Source organism: Lissotriton helveticus, chromosome 10 (assembly GCF_964261635.1).
Source record: "Lissotriton helveticus chromosome 10, aLisHel1.1, whole genome shotgun sequence".
Lineage (NCBI taxonomy): Eukaryota > Metazoa > Chordata > Amphibia > Caudata > Salamandridae > Lissotriton > Lissotriton helveticus.
Genome location: NC_136071.1, coordinates 523,825,969 through 523,847,099, shown reverse-complemented (window position 1 = coordinate 523,847,099; position 21,131 = coordinate 523,825,969). Strand labels below are relative to the sequence as shown.

The following is a 21,131-nucleotide window of genomic DNA, read 5'->3' as shown; positions in this document are numbered from 1 at the left end:
GTATGTATCATCTTTTCTCTCTTTTTCTCACTGCCTATTCTTCTATTTCTAGTCCTTTTTCTTCTTTTATTCCTTTACAGGCTCGTGTGCTTTCGATTTTAATTACATATAGAGATTTGTATTAATTCAGAATTGTTTACAAATGTATGTCTGTTTTAAGGTTACTCATACTTATCTGCTTGATCAGAATATTCTAGTTTTTTTTTTTTTTTTTTGTCCACAATGTGTGTTACCATATCAAACTGCCTAATGTTATTCCGTTTTATAGTTATGTAACTTGTTCTTATTTGAGTACGTCGGTGCACTTTCTTGATGTGCTTATTACATTGTTCTTATTGATAGTTTATGCTGATCTTTGTCTATATTTTCACTGTTGCCTTATCCTCCTTTGTTGTCATCAATTAGGTAATCTATTGGGGTTTTTTGATATTCCTGCTTTTCCCTCCTTGTATGGATTCTTTGCTCGCTTTTCCACGTTCTCCTTAGTATGACTTTGGTCTTTTTTAGACCTCCCCTGATATCTCTTCTCTCCCTTCTCTTTTCTTCTTACCTGTCTTCTTTTTTTTCATTCCTCTCTTTTCTTCTTTCTTCTTTTCTTTCTTTCTCTCTTTCTTGGATTCCCCACATAGACGCTCCCGCAAATTTTCTTTTGTTTGCTGCCTGGCTCCTTGTATTCATGGCGTTTGTCCTTTTTCTGTCATTTATGTAGTCTTTTATATTTTTATGTTTCCCTATGCCAGGTTTAAATGTATTATCCCTTAATGTTAAGGGTTTGAATCACCCGGTGAAGAGGTCGAAAATTTTAGACTATTGTAAGTCTCTGTCTTCTGATTTGGTTCTTTTTCAAGAGACCAAGGTCACTACCAAAGAGGCGTTGTTTTTGAAGAAGGAATGGGTTTCGGATGTTGGCTGTTCTGATGCATTTGGTAAACGCAATGAAGTCGTTACACTGGTTTCAAAGAATTCTGGTCTATCGATACTGTCTTCCGATCATGATTCGGAGGGTCGTTGGCTACTGTCTAAATTATCGGATGGACAACATAATCTGTATGTGATGAATATTTATGCTCCTAACGTTGATGATCCATCATTCTGGAAATCGGTTACTAAGAAATTAAATGACACCCCGCACTATGGTAATCTTATCGTTGGGGGAGATTTCAACTTACCAATGGATCCTCTTTTAGACAGAAATTCTGCTTTTCAATTTCGTCCTCCGAAATCCCACAAACAAATGCTCAACATGTGCTCCATTATTCATCTGCAAGATATTTGGCGTCTTCATAATCCAACTGGTAGTGATTTTTCTTTCTTCTCTTCTCCTCACTTTTCCTTCTCTCGTATTGATTATCTCCTGGTTCATTCTTCTCGTTTCATCTTCCTCTTCTCCGATTATACATCCTATTTTGATCTCTGATCACGCTGCGGTAACTTTTACGTTATCATCCTTTGCCCCTAAGTCACGTGCCCGTTCGTGGAGATTAAATACCGAAGTTTTGCAGGATCCTTCTCAGGTTCATGAGTTTTCTGAAGCTATAGACACCTTTTTCCACGAAAACGAAGGTTCTGTTTCTTCCCCAATTGTTCTTTGGGACTCCTTTAAATGCACTTTCCGTGTTCAAGTTATTAAATGTATGTCCAAACGCAATTCGGCTATTAAAAAGGAACTTATGGAGTTGTCTTCTGATATAAAATCTCTGGAAGCTTCCTTTAGGCATTCTAGGGATCCAGCTAGTTTACAACAAATAAAACTTCTAAAATACAAATATAATACCATTGTTACTAAAAGAGCCTATATTGGGGTGCAAGCTCAAAAATCCAAGAAGCTGTTATTAAAGAATCGGGCTGGGAAACTTTTGGCGGCTACGTTAAAATTTCAGGATTTTTCTTTCAAATCCTCGCAGATCTCTTCTATTACTGACCACACAGGCTCTAAAAAATTTCACACAGGGGAAATAATTGACGTTTTTCGTTATTTTTATAATAAGCTATATACTCCTTCTAACCATTCCTCTTTTGAACAATGTCAAGATTTTTTAAAATCAGTTCCGATTCAATCGGTTTCTGATGCTGATCGCTCTCTCTTAAATGAGCCTATTTCCCCCGACGAAATCGTGTCTGCGATTAAAGCTACTCGTTCTGGTAAGGCTCCAGGCCCTGATGGGTATCCAATTCTATTTTATAAGACTTTTCTCCCTACGCTTGTCCCCAAATTGAAATATGTTTTTGATTCCTTTGTTAAGGAGGGATCTGTTTCTGGTACGGCTGCTGAGGCTACTATAGTGGTTCTCCCGAAGGAAGGAAAGGACCATTCGGATCCTAAAAACTTCCGACCTATTTCTCTCCTTAACATGGAAGCTAAGATTTTTGCTAAAATTCTGGCCAAAAGATTAGAATCCTTTATCCCTCAACTTGTGCATCCTTCCCAAACTGGTTTTGTGAAAGGACGTCTTGCGCAAGACAATATACGCACATTCTGTCATATTCTCGGTGCGGCTAAACGATCTCAACTTCCTGCCGCGGCCTTGGCCCTTGATGCGGAAAAGGCCTTTGATAAGGTCTCTTGGCCTTTTCTTCGTGCCGTTTTGTGCGCGCACAATCTTGGCGACTCTTTTATTAACATGATAATGTCCTTATATTCTCAACCTAAAGCTAACATTCGAGTTAATGGAGCCACGTCGTCGTTTTTCAATCTTAATCAGGGTACTAGGCAGGGATGTCCTTTATCCCCACTTTTATTTTTACTTTCTATTGATCCTCTTCTTCGTTTGATTGAGTTACATCCTGACATCAAAGGTTTTTCTTTTGGGCCTCATTGTTTTAAAACTGCTGCGTACGCAGATGATGTTCTTATCTTTTCAGATGATATCGCTTTGGCAATCCCTGCTATTTCTAACATCATTTCCTTATTCTCTTCAGTTTCAGGGTATACCCTGAATAAATATAAGACGGAGATGTTCCCTTTGAATGCCTATTGTTTCCCTTCTCATATGGGCTCAGCGGGCTTTAAATGGCAGTCTACACACCTGAAGTACTTAGGGATTTATTTTTGTTCTACTCTATCTGCCACCGCTGCCTATAATGAATCCCAGACTATCCTTAAAGTGCGTCGTCTTGTGGATACATGGTCTCCGAAACATATTTCATGGTGGGGTCGCCTTCAGACTCTCAAAATGATGATTACGCCGATCATTAATTTTGTTTCATCCATGATTCCGCTCAAATTGTCGGATTCCTTCTTTCGCGAACTCGATACTCTGACGTCTAAATTTTTATGGAATGACAAACGTGCTCGCCTTGCATACAAATTTTTGCGTCGCCCTTGTGATATGGGAGGTTGTAATTTTCCGGATTGGGAAAAATACCAAATTGCCTTTTTGGCCTCTCAAGGTGCTTTATGGTTTTCTCCGCCATTTCTTCACGTTCCTTCTTGGCTGCTGATAGAACAGGCACTAGCATCCCCTTTGCCTACCGCCTCTTTTTGCACTTCTTCTACTCTCCATGTCCTGTTTTCCCGTTCTATCATTCTCGATACAATTACTGCGGTCAGGAAAGTGGACAAGAAAGTGGCGATTCCTTTGCATAAAACTAGGTGGTCATCTATCTGGCGAAATTCCAAAATTAAGCTTCTCATTACTCCAACACTCATGTCCTATTGGGCTGTTAAAGGGATTTCTCTTGTCAAGCATCTCTATGGTGATTCTGATGAACCATTACCTTTCTCTACCTTGGCTCAAAAGCATTCTTTAACAAATCTAGATTTTTATACTTTTCTTAAAATTAAAGTGGCCATTGCCAAAGTTCGTCTTCATCCTACCTCCTCTACAATCTCTCTTTTTCAGCTTTGGATTAAAACTGGTCATGTCGCCTCCAAAATTTATAAATTTCTGTCTTCTGCTTCACTTCCTACGCAGACGGTGGCTCAACAAAAATGGCTACATCATTTTGACCATGCTATTACTGACCATATTTCCCCTGATACTTGGCAATTAATTGGTAAATTTTCTCTCCGTAATAAGATCGCACCTTCCTTAATGCAATCTAAGTTTTTCTCTATTAATCTTCTCCACTGGACACCTGTACGCCTTCATTCGCTTCACCTTAAAGATGACAACTTATGCTGGAGCTGCGGTTTAGTGGCAGGCGACTTTCCTCATATGTTTTTCTATTGTTCCTTGCTTCAACCTTTTTGGAACCTCATCCAGAAGCATCTCTCTCTTATCTTTGGAGTTCAGCTCCAACTTTCCTTCCCCTTAATTTTATTAGGCCCACTGGCGGCCCCTACTCCTCTCCCTTTAGATCCATTGGAGTTGCAGTTATTGGATCTCCTCCTGACTGTCGCGGTGAAAATTATTCTTATGGAGTGGAAATCCTTTTCATCGGTTTCTTATCATACGTGGTGGGCTTGGGTCTCCTTTTTACGCAGTGCACACACTTCGGTTGATCAAGCTCACCTCTCTCCATCTATTTCTAGTGGGGTTTGGACAGCTTTGGATGACTATATGGAGTTGTCTTCCAAAGGGTTGGTTCCTCAGTTTCCCTTTGATGTGTCTGTATGATTGTTGTCTGTGTGTTTGTTGTCTGCTACTTGGTCTCTAGGCTGGGTTAGTCTTGTGGGATTCACTCTTTTCTCTTTTTCCTCCTCTATCTTTCCTGTCTTCTCTTTCTACTCATCCTCTCTCTCCTCTTGCTCTTTTCTCCTCTCCTTTTTCTTTTCTGTCTCCTCCCCTATCCCCCTCTCCACATTTTGATAGTGATACGTTGGTTTATTGCCTTGATAGAGGCTTTTACTTGAAGATATTTATATCTCTCACGGGCTACGGTCCCTTATATCTACATCATATCTTGGTCTACCTATTAATTCTAGCCCTTTTTGCATAGGTCTCTTGCATCGATTGTATCACTTGTATCACTTGTATTGTGATTTATATTCATTGTTCTTACCATTATTCTCATTAATAAAAATTTTTTTGAAATCAAAAAAAGGGTCTGTTCTGGTTGGGATCAAGAGAACCCATCTAAAAAGGAGCTAATCTTAATGAAATGGCGCAGTAAAAAATTCAATTATAAGAACTCTCCAGAAGAAAGAACAGAAGCTTTTATACTTCTGAAAAGATGAGCTCTGGAATTGTTTGTACTCGGTGCTCTTTCAGAAAGTGAAATTATGAAAAATGAAGAGAAAAAGCCTATCCCCCACCAAGGAATGTTCATGCGTTAATGCACAATTAAAAAAAACAAGCATTTGCAATGCAATAGGTCTCGCATTACGCAAGTTTGAGCTATTGGCATTGTACAATTACTTTTATTTATGTTTTTGTTTTTAAAATGTAAATAAAAGGCCTTGTCATTTACAATGCCAATAGCTCTAAATCTCGCAATCGCGAGACCTATTGCATTGCAAATGCGTGTTGTTTCTGGCTTCTTTATGGTGTTAATTAATATCTCTATTCAATGCTATATGTTGAGCTATGAGAACAAGTTATTAATCACAATGCTTATATTTACTTCTCGGTGTAGTGTGTTATGTTTGGCTGCTTCATTTTCTAAAAGGTTTATGTGCGTTTATCAGTTGAATACACATGCACTTGTATGCCTCCATTTATTCTCAAAACACAAAACAAATATGGAGAAATACCAATACAATGAGCGAAAACAAATAGAGATAAATACAAACGGAAATATTCAAACAATTATTGCCATAAAACCGGGAGCTCGAATCATGATGGTACTGGGGTGGGTGGTGGGAGGACAACAGGTAGCAGATTTCAGAACTTTCCAATTGTCATCCGTGCTCTGGCTTCAGGTTGAGTTCTTGCGCACAGTGTGACCAGCAGCGCACCGCACCAGCCAGTCAAGTCCCCCTCCGCCCCCCCTCCTTGTCACCACCGGTACATGTCACTGGAAGGCCCGGGAGCCCTAATTATGATGGTATTGGAGGGAGGGAGGGGCAAAGTACTTCCTAATTAACTTACGTGCTCTGACTGCAGGGTGGGTCCTTGTGCACAGTGTGACCTGCGGCACACGGCACCAGCCAGTGAAGTCCCCACCCCCTCCTTCCTGTCACCACCGGTACATGTCACCCGAAAGCCTACAGGGGCACTAATTATGATGGTATGGGGTGCGAAGTGCTTTCGAAGTACCCTCTGTGCTCTGGATGCAAGGTGAGTCCTTGCACACAGTGTGACCTGAAAGCATCAACTTTCTGAAATATTTGAGAGTAGAGATGAAAGAAATATGGGTTTGGTGTGATAAAAAGAGCCTTGTTTCCAATCCTTCTGGCTACTCAAACCCAATGCAATTGGCATGGAAATTGGCATCTATCGATATATATTCAATAATTTAAATTTTTTAACCAGGAACTTCACCCCAGGTTTAAATATTGTTGGCAAGAGAACTGTAGTGGGCTTCAATCTAAGGATCGATTTTTTTTTTTTAAACAAATTGGCTTTACTGTTCCCACATTCGAGCCTCTTGAAACAATGTCCGTTTAAGAGGAATTAGGATGAAGACAGAGATTTAAGGATGCTAACGGACACAGAGCATTCAGAGAACTGAATTTATGGGGCACGGTTATTGCGAGAGTCTACCTTTCATGGAGCCCTGGGCTGCAGGTATGTTCACTCAGATCCTCACAGGCAAGGGGGAAGATGGGGATAGAAGTGTGGTCCTTTAGTAACTCTACAGTGCTCGACTCCCAAGAGAGAATGAAGATGAAGAGGTAGGCAAAGTCAGAGCTGCCGGATGTAGACCAGCCGATTGTGAACTTTCAAACGGAAAGTAATTCAAATTTGGAGAAGTGGAGGCTATATATTTTTTCTTTCCACGTTTTTACACCTAGTTAGTGCAAGAACTCTTGCACTAAGAAAAAAACAAAAAACTTTCCTCAGGCCAAGTTAAGGAGTAACTGTGTAGTCAGGGTGAAAATAAGGGAGTACTCAGCACCATAAATTCGTGAGAGCACATGGAAGCGTTTTTCTGTACAAAAGGCAAGTATTATTCCTCTTTGACCAAAAGAAACATAACAGCAAATTCGGTTTTGAGTTTCATATGGATATATGGAAAAGCACAGCTGTTACATTTCTGTACACCGAAAGAATTACGCATCTGAGAACTCGTGCATATCTACAAGTTGTAGAACCGATGATTTAGATTTAGGGCGTTTGTCAAACAGATAGACTGTAGAACAACTACATGTAGCACTGCAAAAGGTTAACAATATTCTTCCTTTTATGAAATAGAACTAAAGTTGTTGATTTCAACTTACCAGACCCTTGAGGTATAGAGTTTAATGCTTATAAGTGGACTAGTTTAGCACGGATAAGATACTAAGAACTTGCGGTGTGGCGGCTGCAAAAAACACAGTGTGCACTCATCACAGGAAGCCACCTTGCATGATGACTGAACTGTAAAGGCATTCAAGACAAGAAATACATTCAGTGGGTTTACTTCATGAGTTTCTCTTTGCTTTCCCGTGAGTTGCATATCTAAGACCCTCTGCTTTATGTGGTTCTGGGTCACTTTCCCTTATCTCAACTCCCCCCTCCCCCTACCCCACCACCCTTGATTGCAGCATCTATGCCCTCACTATTGGTGCTCCCTCCTCTCCGTGTGACATCTGAACACGGACACGGCTCCTGAGGTAATCCTGGACTGATTCCAGCCTCCGCGCACGATGAGCACACTCGCATTTGCGGCCTCGAGCCAGTGGCGTAGCTAGGGGGGGGGGGGGCCTTCCGCCCCAGGCGGCACAATTTTGAGGACGGCCGTGCAGCACTGGTGGCCCGTTGCGGCCGCCCTTATAATTTATTCGGGGACACAGTGCCCCCCCCCCCAATGAGGACATGCTGCAACTGTAGGCGAGGTTAGTGAACGCACCCGACGTGGAGTTGCCACCTGCCCGGAGCTGCCCTGACGAAGCTGAGAGGGCCTGCGGGAGGAAATGGACACAACAGATGGCACGGCCCACGGGGTAAAAGGTGAGCGGGCTGCGACCTGCGCCAGGCTGGCATCGGCCCAGAGCCTGTGACCAGAGAATGCGTGACCCAGTCTGAGCCGCCTGGAGGCAAATCGCAACGCCAACATTAGTGCACAAGGCTCTTCTGCTACAATGTAAGGTGATCTAGGATTGGAGCACTGAAGGCTTCCCAGCCAATCCTACATCGCCATACAGAATTCCCAAGTGCTCATTGGCAGTAGAGTCCGCACGTGTCTTTGTACGATCCGATCTTTCCTCTCACAGTCACGAGTCTCGCCCATCTTGAAGGGATTTGGGTAAGAGTTTAGGATCTGGATTGGGTTGGTGCCTGGGTATGAACCTACCCCTGAGAATATTTTGGCATGTCATTAACATTTGATTTAACAAGCGCAGATGCAATTTAACCCCGACGGCTCTTCCTGGTTTCCTGTTGCCGTCTCTTCTGGCATTTCCGAAGTCCCGGGCCACGCACTCTTTTAGACAGAAACACAGCCTGCATGGGTGCGCGAGCGGGCTGACGTAAGAACCAGCGAGGTAGGCTGTACCTTTTTCTCGTGTGAGGTGATGCGGCGGAGCCTGTAGCAGCGGAAAGAGCCCGGTGAGTGTGGGGGGGGTGGGGGAAGTGTGTGTGGGTGTGTGTGGGTGTGTGTGCGTGTGTGTGTATGTGTGCGCGTGTGTGTGTGTGTTTATGTGTGCGCGTGTGTCTGTGTGTATGTGTGCGCGCGCGTGTGCACGCGTCCTGATACGATTCCGGCATGCTGCTCACAGGAGCAATGGGCGCGCAACCTGATCAGATTACTGAGGCTGCGCATGCCCATCTCCTGTCTCCTGAGAAGCAGAGCCAGTGACTATAGGTCTCGCAGGCGAGACAGCGCTTTCGCGCTGTAATCGCCAGGTGCGAGACCTAAAAATGAAATCGATTTGGTCACTTTTTAGACTTTAACAGAAACCATCACAGCTGCTTTGACCTCAAGTGTGAAGAGACCTCCTGCTGGATTCTTGTATCAATAAAGAGTAATAGTAAAAGTAAATATTGGCAAGAGTCTGAGGAGGAAAGAAAAATCTACATTCTCCTGGGATAGCCAAAGATTGTAGCAATTACCGTTGACTCAATAATCCGTAACCCAAATCAAGGTTATTCTTCCTTCAAAATAATACAGACAGATCAAAGCCACTGTATCAATGAAAACAAGACTATGTAACAAAATGTAAAAAAACATTAAGTTATTTCAATGAAAGAAACAAAAGAATTTTTGACTGACATTCATTCTTGGTTGTCGTTACTGCTAGCAGGATGTTCGTAGAGCGTAAAAGACAACTTCCAGTCAACATGACTCTGCAGAAACTATAGGGGAGGAGTGAGAATGTATTGTGCAGGTAGGGACCAGCCCTCTCAACGATTCTTGACATGAACCACTGAATCTTAGTCAGATCACTTCAGAAACTGCATGGCAGGCTGAGTTTGGATCCTCTATAAAGTTTTCCCGTTTTTTTGTGGGCCCCTACATAGAGACTGCTGCAAAAGACCAGTCAGACAGTACCAAGGCAATGGTTACTAGAACCTGGTAGTCAGATCCAAGGTGAGGCAAGACCCTTTTGGCAACAACTGACAATGTCGATTTCAGAGATGTAAGACATCATAATTAGGGCTCCCGGTTTTATGGTATTTATGTTTTTACATTTCCTGTCTGTATTTATCCATATTTATTTGTGGGCCATTTTATAGTATTTTCCATATTTATTTTGGGTTTTGCATATAAATGAAGTTGAAAAACTACATTTCCATATTTATTTAACTGATAGACGCACACTCATTCTTTTATGTCTGTTGTGTTTGAGCTATTTAATCTGTCAAATACTACATAACAATACATCCACTGGTAAATACTAGCATTATACCATAAATGTATGTTGACCTATGCCGTTATTTAAATACATTTCATCCTGTCCATAGGCTCAGCTGCTGGCCTATAATTCATCAAAGACAGCATGGAAAGTCACTTTAAAGCAGTACACATTTTTTTATTTATCCACTTTTAAAAATAAATGCAAACAGAAAACACTTTTTCTCTCTCTGTATTTATCAGTAAAAATCAGTAAAAATGGAAAACAGGGAGCCTTAATCATAATCAATTAAAAATGACCCCCAAGTTGTCAACTTCCTTAAAAGAGGTTGGAAACACACAGATTTAGGGCACGCCACGAAGACTGGTTTCTGTAAAGCCTTTCCCGGAATAAAAAGGCCTGAGTTGGATCAACTTACGCCAATGAAGCTCTCGTCCATCTTGGATCAGTTGCAACTCAAACATTCACTGATGTTTCTGTGGTTATAAGTGCTTCCTCCTATTTAAGATTTATCTACATGTAGTCTGCATACAATTAGAAATTTGACCGGGCACCACAACATCACTGACACAACATGTATGCATAGAAAAGAGTCTGAGGAAGAGAGAAGCTTTGGGAACACTACATGGTGTGTCTCGAGTCCAAGAAACAGTCTTGATTTTCTAGTTTATATAATATTTAAGAAGAATGAGCAGTTTCAATCAAAGGATACTAATGTAATTTCAAACACTTCCTTTGAGAAGACTTTTGCATCAACTGTACCATAGACCACCAACAAATTCAATATGATCAAGTCTGCATGATTTCCTTCCAATAGGTGATGTAAGATTAGCTACGATATCAAGGTAGTTTCTATAACCATGTGAGATCTAAACCCCAACTGATTAGGGAGGCTTGATATAGGGGCCCACTTTTGTTTTAGTAAAATTATATCTGCAACAAAGCTATTTATAAAACACAAAAATGAAATTAGCAATCAAAGATACCGGCGAGGGTTACCAACTTTCTGGATTAGAAGTCAGACCTCAATCATTTAATTTCAGTGAAGTTAGAAAGGTTGCACATTGTTAGTTAAGTCAGTGGCTTTGGGTAGATGTGGCTCAGGTACAGTTAATTGCAAGTTGGGGTGGGATCTGGATGAGTTACATGTCAGATCAGTGCCTCTTTTAGCCCCGGGGTCTAAGCCGTCCGATGTTGAGATAGGTGGCAAATACAGTAAACTGTGTCTGGCATACATAGATAAATAGACCTGGCAAATTTGAGTGCTCCGACAATGGTCAGGAAACAAAATTGCCCCACATACTGGCCCATATACCAAATCAAATCTAAGAATCCATATTATATATATATATATATATATATATATATATATATATATATATATATATATATATATATATATATATATATATATATATATATGCACAAGTTACTACTTGTGTAACGATATATCTGTAAGAGACATTAGTTAGTGATAGATTCCTTACCTTAGAATATCCCCAGGCGTCAGACTGGATCCGGAAATTTTTGCGTAGCAATACCCCTGCGCGTCGGTAGGCGTCGTCTGCGGCTCCGCGTCCGTCGTCGGCGTACTTAGACGCCGCCCATGCGCGCTGACGTCAGTTCTGATACACAGCTTTTCCGCGCCAGATACGCAGAGCCATGATAGAACCAACACTGGTGCCAAGAAACTAGGGACCTGAAAGGGGATGACCTTAACCCTAGATATCGGTTCGCAGCACGGGGAGGATGGGTGGGTCGGTAAGGAATCTATCACTAACTAATGTCTCTTACAGATATATCGTTACACAAGTAGTAACTTGTGCATCTGAAAGAGACACGTTAGTGATAGATTCCTTACCTTAGAATAGATACCCCAGCAATACCAACCCCGGTGGTGGGTCTGCGAACCAATAATCACACCAGAAAGTCCTGGAGGACGGAACGGCCAAAGAAGCCATCCCTCCGGACTTGACTGTCCAGGCAGTAGTGTCGTGCGAACGTGTGCAGTGAGGCCCACGTAGCTGCCTGGCAAATGTCCTGTAAGGGCACTCCCCGGCCCAGGGCAGTTGTAGTCGCCATGGCCCGAGTGGAATGAGTGCTCAATCCAACAGGGGGCTCCTTCTTAGCCATGGAGTAACATGCCTGGATACACAAGATGATCCACCGTGAGATGGTCCGCTTGTGTACCGCCTTCCCCTTCTTAGCACCCACGTAGCCAACAAAGAGTTGGTCATCCACCCGGAACTGGCGTGTGCGATCCAAATAGAATGAGAGCGCACGTTTTGGGTCCAGACGGTGGAGCCGCTCTTCCTCTTTAGAGGGATGCGGAGGCGGAAAGAAGGTTGGCAAGGTGATTGACTGCCCAATGTGGAAGGCTGAGACAACCTTGGGCAGGAAAGATGGCTTGGTACGAAACACAACCTTGTCCGGATGGACAGAAAAGAAAGGTGGAGTACAAGAAAGGGCCTGGAGCTCACTCACTCTCCTGGCAGAGGTGATGGCAACCAGGAAAGCAGCCTTTAGAGTCAGAAGACGAAGAGGACAGTTGTGAAGTGGCTTAAAGGGAGCGCACATCAGGAAGGTAAGAACAAGGTTCAAGTCCCACTGGGGCATCACAAAGGGAACAGGAGGGAACATGTGCGTGATGCACTTAAGAAAACGATTTACAATAGGGGACTTGAACAAAGAAGGCTGATCAGGTAGCCTTAAGAAGGCAGAAAGGGCAGAAAGGTAGCCCTTGACAGTGCCCAGAGCAGGGCCCTGCTGGGCAAGAGAAAGAAGAAAGAGGAGAACCTCAGAAAGGGGGGCAGAGAGTGGATCCACAGCCTTTGCTGTGCACCATGCCACAAATCTGTTCCACCTGCAGGCGTATACCGACTTTGTGGAGGGACGCCTGGCTGCCAGAATGACATTACAGACTTCGGGAGGCAAGTCAAATGGCTTCAACTGTCGCCGCTCAATCTCCAAGCTTGTAGGTGGAGACTGGACAGGTTCGGGTGGAGGACCGTCCCCTGCTGCTGTGACAGAAGGTCCTCCCTAAGGGGCAGACGAATCGGGGGATCTACTGACATGCTGAGTAGCTCGGGATACCAGTATCTTCGTGCCCAGTCCGGAGCCACAAGGATAACCTGGGCCCGGTCGCGCCTGATCTTCTTCAGCACTCTGGGCAGAAGTGGTATAGGCGGAAAGGCGTACAACAGACCGCAACTCCACTCGCGACGAAAAGCGTCTCCGAGCGAGTGCCGCCTTGGAAATTCCAACGAGCAGAATTGATGACATTGCGCGTTCTCTTCGGTGGCGAATAGATCTAACCAAGGCTCTCCCCATTGCTGAAAGAGGCCTTGCGCCACGTCCGAGTTCAGACGCCATTCGTGATCCATCATGCACCGACGGCTGAGTTCGTCCGCCCTGGCATTCAGAGAACCTGCCAGGTGTTGAACCACCAGGGTCACACCCTGACTTTCCAGCCACTGCCAGAGGCGCAGAGCCTCCTGGCATAGGGTCCACGACCCCACCCCGCCCTGTTTGTTGCAGTACCACATGGCGGTGGTGTTGTCCGTGAACACCTGCACTACACTCCCCGGACAGAGGGGAGGAATGCCTTCCGCGCTAGACGAATCGCCCGTAACTCTGCCGGAGACCAGAGTCCTCTGATCTCCGCCTCTCCCATGTGGCCACCCCAGCCCTGGAGGGACGCGTCCGTCACAACCACGTGCTCCGGGTGGGGTAGGGAGAGGGACCTGCCACTGACCCAATCGCGGTCCGGGAGCCACCACTGCAACTGTCTTGCCGTGCCCTCCGAGATCAAGACGTGATCGGACAAGTTGCCCTGATGCTGGGCCCACTGAAACTTCAGGTCCCACTGCAGAGCCCGCATCCGCCACCGGGCGTGACGCACCAGAAGGATGCAGGAGGCCATCAGCCCCAGAAGCCGCAGCGTCAACCTGACCGAGACTCGGGATAGAGGCTGAAAGATGGGAATCAGAGCCTGAATATCCCGAACCCGCTGTTCGGGAGGGTAAACCCGAAACTGCGCCGAGTCTAGAACCGCTCCGATGAAGAGGAGCTTCTGAGAGGGACACAGGTGCGACTTCGGCACATTGATGGAGAACCCCAGCAAATGCAGGAGGTCGGCCGTAGTCTGGAGGTGGCTGACGACTGTTTGAGGCGAGCCCGCCTTCAACAACCAGTCGTCGAGGTAGGGGAAGACTGACACCCCTAACCTGCGCAGATGAGCTGCGACCACCGCCATCACCTTCGTGAACACCCGTGGGGCGCTGGTAAGGCCAAAGGGGAGCACGGTAAACTGAAAGTGCTCGTGGCCTACCGTGAACCGCAGGTAACGCCGGTGGGATGTGAAAATAAGCGTCCTGCAAGTCCAACACTATCATCCAGTCTCGGGGTCCAGGGCAGCTAAGACCTGAGCCAAAGTCAGCATCTTGAACTTCTCTTGACGGAGGAAGCCGTTGACGTTCCGTAGGTCCAAGATCGGGCACAGGCCCCCCTTGCCCTTCTTGGGCACCAGAAAGTAGTGGGAGTAACAGCCACACCCTACTTCTGGCCCAGGAACGCGCTCGATGGCCCCCTTGGCCAAGAGGGCTGTGACTTCCTCTTGCAGAAGTTGCAAGTGATCCCCCGACACGCGGTGGAATTGCGGTGGCATGGCTGGAGGGGTCGCCTCGAAGGGGAGGGAGTAGCCCCTTCGGACGATTTGCAGCACCCACTTGTCCGATGTGACAGTGCGCCAGTGGAAGTGGTGATGGCGAACCCTGCCTCCCACAGGCGTCACATGGGCCTGAAAGCTCGGACTAGGAAGGTTTGGAGGCAGGTGCTGCGGAGGGAGGTGTGGACTGGCCTCGCCGCTGACCCCGACCGCCGCCGCCACGGCGGTTTCCACGGCCGCCACCGCGCTGCTGTGTATTCTGCGGTGCGTGGCTGGCAGCACGTGTGGGGACGCCCCTTCCGTGGCCACGAAAGGAGCGAAAGGCACCAGATTGCTGGCGCGTGGTCGAGAGACCTAAGGACTTGGCCGTAGCCCTGGAGTCCTTAAAGCGCTCCAGCGCATGGTCTGCCTTGTCGCCAAAAAGGCGACGGCCATCGAACGGCATATCCAGGAGGGTGGCCTGGACATCAGCCGAGAAATTGGCGGACCTCAACCAGGCGTGGCATCGAACAGCACCGTCGTTGCCATCGCCCTGCCCAGTGAGTCCGTGGTATCCAGTCCACACCGGATAGAATATCGTGCCGCATCTCGACCCTCCACAAGGGCTTTGGCGAGTTTAGCCGGGACCTCCTCCGGGCATTGTGGCAGCACGTCCGCGACCGTGTCCCACAGGGTGTGGGTGTAGCGGCCCAAGAGACACGCGGTGTTGACAGACCGCAGTCCCAAACTCAGGGACGAGAACACTTTCTTTCCGAACTGTTCGTATCTCTTGGATTCCCGATCGGGCGGGGCCGTCGGGAATGCGGTCTGGGAAGTGGAGGCCTGGATAACCAGGCTCTCGGGGTGGGGTGGGTGGACAAAAAGCAAGGGTCGCCCGGGGCCGGGCGGTAGCGTCTGGCCACGTTCCTATCCACAGGCGGACCTGTGGCGGGCTTGGACCAAGTGCCCACAAGAACGTCACATAGGGCTTCATTAAACGGCAGCAGAGGCTCGCTGGAGCTTGCCTGCGGTTTAAGAACCTCAGTGAGGAGGTTAGTCCTCACGGCCGCGACGGGGAGCTCCAGGCCCAAGGCCTTGGCTGCCCTCATCAACACTACGCTGTAAGCAGCCCCCTCCTCCGTAGCCCCGATGGGAGGGGAGACAAATCCAGTGTCTAGCGAGGTGTCAATACCACTGGCCTCCCCAAGCTCATATGTCCAGTCCTCTTGTGACTGGCAATCCTGTGCCAGAGGGTCCTCAGACCCCTCCCAATCACCTCCGTCATCAGTCTCCTGTAACCCAGGGTCAACAGACTGGACCTCCTCATGGAAATAGAAATCTCCAAAGGCCGTCGGAAGCGGCGCCCAACGGCGCCGTTCCGGCGCCAGAGTCGGACCGAAGGGAAGATTGGGGACGGCGTCCACAATGGGCGCCGGGGGCGACACCCTCGGGGCCGGCGCCGGTGAGGTCGACCGGCGACGACCCGGATCCGGAAGCGGGTCCGGTGAGGTCCCGCGGCGCCGGGACCGAAGCGCCCGACCCGCTAGGGCCTCCAGCCGGGACCGCTGGGCCCGGAGGCGCCGTGGGGCCCGGCCGAGGAGGGAGGGACTTCATGGCCATGAGGTACCGCTCGACCTCCTCCGGCGTCACGCCGTGCCCAGGGACCCGAAGGTGTGGGGCAGGCGGTGACGCTTGCGACTCTCGTGGAGCCGCCTGAACCCCCGGCCGCATCGAGCGAGCGTCGGGGTGGGTCGGAGGAGCGATGATGCCGCTCCGACCTCTCATGCCTCTTACCTGAGGACTTGGATCCCGACGACCGATGTCCACTCCCGGAGCTGCGAGGACTCCGACCCCGCGACCGGTCCCTCGACCTCCCGTGGGACCGGGACCTGGAATGGCGCGGGGCCGACTGCCGGAGCTCGAGTCGCTTGCGGGACCGCTCCCGCCTAGCCTTCGACGTCAGGGCCCGGCAGTCGGAGCAGGTGCGGTCGTCGTGGTCGAGGCCTAAGCACTTCAGGCACCGGCGATGGGGGTCCGTAACCGACATAAGTCGGTCGCACTTCGAACAGGGCTTGAACCCGGGCATCCCTACCGGCACCGATAGAGTCGAGGACTCAAGAAAGAAAGGATCGAAAAAATGACTAGGGGTAGAGCTTCTCCGGATCTGCGCTAGCTGGCGCGGAAAAAAGAAGAACGGACGTCAGCGCGCATGGGCGGCGTCTAAGTACTCCGACGACGTCATTCCGGCGCTAACGCAGAGCCGCAGACGACGCCTACCGACGCGCAGGGGTATTGCTACGCAAAAATTTCCGGATCCAGTCTGACGCCTGGGGATATTCTAAGGTAAGGAATCTATCACGAACGTGTATCTTTCAGATATATATATATATATATATATATATATATATGGCAGACTAGAATTATGATGGTCTCCTTGCTATCTGGAGAAAGGAACTGTGAAACCCAACACAATAAACATTAACTACATTTTATTTTGATTGAATCTAATAAAGGGTGCCAAACACTGGAGTTTTAGTTTACGGGTATCAACATATTTTTAAGTACCTATGGTGCAAATTGAAATATGGCAGCAGCATCAGCTCGGATGGAACTCTAGCAGTGTGAAAATACCCAACTTCTGTTCCGTTAAAAGTACATTAATTCAACATATTAAATTATCACAACAATTAGAAAACATTGATGTACGCTCTGAGTTTTTCAGAGGCTAAAATCAGCTCTGGCAAGGGTGTAATTTCTGTGGTCATTCTTACACAGCCCAGTAGCATGTCAGCTGGCACAACTAAAGCACCTAACCAAACACTTGACAAAAAGCCCAAGCAGAGATGTCCCAGTACAGTTTTATTAAAGGCAAGGTACGGTGCCAGAATATCATGGCCAGAATACCATATGGCAAAAATATTGTTGCCTAAATATCATTTACAAAAATAACGTCCTATTGGAGTTAATTTTCGGAAATGTACACTCAATCAATTTTTAAAGCAATACTTAAAGCTAAGACATTTATGCCCGACAACATTTCTGTGCTTAACATTCTGATATGCAACCAACAGAGGGAGTAAGAAAGGAAACCTAATCCTCTAAGCAAAAGTCATTTTCCAATGAAAAAGTGACAAAAGAATACACCACAAAAAAAGTACAAGTAGCTAAAAAAAAAGGCACCCTCTGATCAGATGAGGCACCACAGGATGCAAACAAAAGTTATTTTCTCAGTGATGCTCACCTTATGATACAGCTTCTGCTTTGTATTCAGGGTCTCCAGATGAGACAGGTTCTGTTTGAAGATGTGTATGTCGGGTTGCAGGAACGACTGGCCAAATGCCTACAGACAGAAAGAAAAATGATCCATTATCACTGGAGATTTCAGAAGCATGCAACTTACTGCTCTGCAAATACAGAGTAATTAACGTACATGCTCAGGAACAAATAATACACAACCCAAACATTTCGAGAGTCTTTCTAGGGTTTGAGTGAACGTCTATGGAGACCTGGCACTCAGTAGCATATCATAAAACTTCTATATCACATTCAACATTATCTGAAATAAGAATATATTTTTTAAACCTCAAGCCTTCAATTCTTAATAATTAAAGGTTCACACCGTTTATACTATTAAAAATGAATTAAACTGTGATGATAAACCACATCTAGAATATTTAAAAGGTGTTGGATTATTTTAAGATCACAAGAGAAACACAGGATTGGCAGTTTCATGGTACTATCATTCAACAAAGTATTGCTACTTTAAATTCTGAAATCACACATGCATACACTGTTTGGGCTTTGTTCAAACTAAAAAATCACGTTGGGGAAAAGGATCAGGGTGGCGAGAGCAGGAGTTCCTTATGGTCTTGTTTTTGCAAGAACTATAAACTGCCCATTCCTGGTAAATATGCTTTGGCACTCAGTAGGAACTCTATTATAAATGAATAAGTTACTTACCTTTGGTTGTACCTTATCTGGTAGACAAAATCTAGCTGCAGATTCTTTACCTTTGAATTACCCCCAGGTGCCAGACTGGATCAGTGAATCTTTCTACAGCAGCACCACTGTGCATCGGTAGAGGGTGTGGAGTGAGTCAGTAACGACTCCACCCACCAGATGTGACGTCGGAGTCCATATAAGCCCTCCCCTGACGCGGTGACATCAGTTCATTCCGAGACTACTTACTGCGGTAAAACACTGAGCCACCTATAGAAAATGCTATGGAAACAGAATGCCTAAAAATAATCTTTTTTGAAAAAGTCACGTTTTTTTTTTAAACCAATGAAAGGTACAAGAGTGCAGAGGAGGGATTTGGAAGGAAGGGAAAACTGTTGGCAGAGCAGGGAGGATGGGTGGGACTGGTCGGTGAGGAATCTGCGGCTAGATCTGGACGCTACCAGATAAGGCGTTACCAAAGGTAAGTAACTCATTCATCTGATAGAGACGTCTAGCTGCAAATTCCTTATCGTTGAATGAGCTACCCAAGCAATACCATCCATGGCCATAGACCACACATGGTCAGAAGTAACACTTTGAGCAAGAAGGAAGCTCTCTGGGACTATCCAAAATAGAAGTCAGCCGCATAGCCCAGTATAAAAGGGATAACAGGGATGACCTGGGTCGGGGGTATGATGTGGAATCACACACCCCAGAAAACAAAGGAAGCAGATAGAAAACCACATTACCGACTGAACAGTTAGAATCAGGCAGTTGAGACCGTGTTGAAAGAAAACAGCAGGGGAGAAAACCCCCCACCAGAATATAGAAATAAAGACTACTATGGAGGACTGTGAAAAGGGTAGAGTTGAACACAGGTGAAGCCTATTCAGATAACTAGTCACTCATCTTAAAAGCGGGAATAGCAGACAGAGATGGGAACCGGCTTACGCAGCGGACAAAAAAAGTTTGGAGAAGACCAACGCCACAAGTGAAGGTTCAAACAAGAGCCAGAGTAAAGAACTGAAGTAACAGATGGAGAGGCCATGCCTACAGCCCAACAAGCATGGAGCCCGAAAGCAAAAAGAAAGTTCTTTTTTGCACGGGGCAACCTGTGCCTGGCAAACCGCCAGTTAACATCGTGAGGGAGGATCCTGATGTCACCCAAGATTGTATCTGGTAACTGTAGTCACATTTACAAGAAGTGAAGAAAACTCCCGGGAAAAGTATCCCAAGGGATCATCAACCTGCGTTTGAACCAACCCAGAATGGGTGATCAAGGAACCCATGCATGAGAAGAAATGGAAGATGAAAAATAGCCATAAACTCCCAAAGAGGGGTAGAAGGTACATCTGATGAACAGCCAGGCCAGTAACGAAACATTGGTGTTGGTATTGGGGGTGTTATGGAAATGTTTCCAAAGACACACAAAGAACAACGTCCACAAGTGAAAAGCAACAGCTGCTTCGCGCAAGGTAGAAGCAGATAAAAACAGGCCATGCTGAGGTATAGAAGAGAAAGGGTCTGCAGAGTAGACCACACATGACAAGGTATGGAAAAGGTATGTCCGCAAGACCCTAAGAAAAAAGAGAATAGGCAGGAGCCCGTCTTGCCAGTGTACAGGGAGAACTAGCAGAAGAGGTACTAATGCCTGAAGAGACAAAGAAGGTCAGGACCAGACAGTGCACGCTAGACCAAGAACCATGTCCCTTCTCCTGCATCTGCTAGGAAAGAAGGTCACCAGATAGAGTGGAAGGAAAGAACCCCTTGGCTAGAGAGGAGAAACACACAACAAACCGGGGATTGACAAGAAGAACCCCCGGGCACCATCTTCCGACTTACACCATTGCACCAAAGCACAGCATGAGGAGTCCCCTATAAGGGATACAAGGGAACAAGACAATATTGCATCCGAACAATACCATGAAACACCCACTCTGATCTTCGGTAGAAAGCAAAAGAACACAATGCAGCCACCGGCATAGAAACCAAACGGGGCCAAAAAAGAAACGTCCAAAAAAACAGCCAGGGACCACATCGGTCATCGACAGGGTAAGAAAGCAAGATAAAAAAATATCTATCAGGGCAGAAGCACCACACTGGATGCTATTCGGAGGAGATTAATGAAAAAAACCATTGCTAGCCAGACTGAGTACGGGGATGGGGGGGGAGAAGAGGACGATAAAGCAATCGGGGATTAAGATATCGCTACACTCCGACTATTCCAAAAACTGCATAAAGTGGAAGCAGCTTGAGAGCCAAACAGATATTGACCATTGAAAGGCATGTCAGGAGAAGCAGCAGCAGCCTGAACCACAAAGCTGAGCGGCGTAGGCTGATGGATAAGACAGAGCGGGTCTCCAGGGGCAGGATGGTGCCTATGAGCTATAGACCGGTCCACAGAGTCCCTTAAAATGGGTTTAGCCCATGCGCCCAACAGAATATCAAAGAGGGCTTCCCTGAAAGGGAGCACCAGTTCAGTTCTCATCTGGCCCTGATGAAGCAGCCCAAGTAGGGGGTCAATGGCATCTTGCTCAGTCGTTTAGAGGAGGTGGGGGTTAGAGACACTGTCCTGTCCTGGATGAGGAGCTTTCTATGTGGCCACTCGCAGAGTGTCAGCATGGGCTCTTTTTGTTCGGCACCCGTGGAGCTCACCAAAGGGGTTCCACAGGGTTCGTGTTTAAGCCCCACTCTTTTTAACGTCTATGTGGCCCCTCTGGCTGACCT

The 21,131-nt window shown here is 46.5% G+C and overlaps 1 protein-coding gene across 1 annotated transcript in view; it reads right to left on the bottom strand.

Moving 5' to 3' along the window:
- Positions 1–21,131, bottom strand: part of XPO6 (exportin 6) — a 654,194-nt gene that overhangs the window by 38,478 nt on the left and 594,585 nt on the right. The window contains exon 22 of the mRNA XM_078663046.1: positions 17,707–17,805. Coding sequence (XP_078519172.1) covers positions 17,707–17,805 — 99 coding nt within the window. The remainder of the gene's footprint in view (positions 1–17,706; positions 17,806–21,131) is intronic.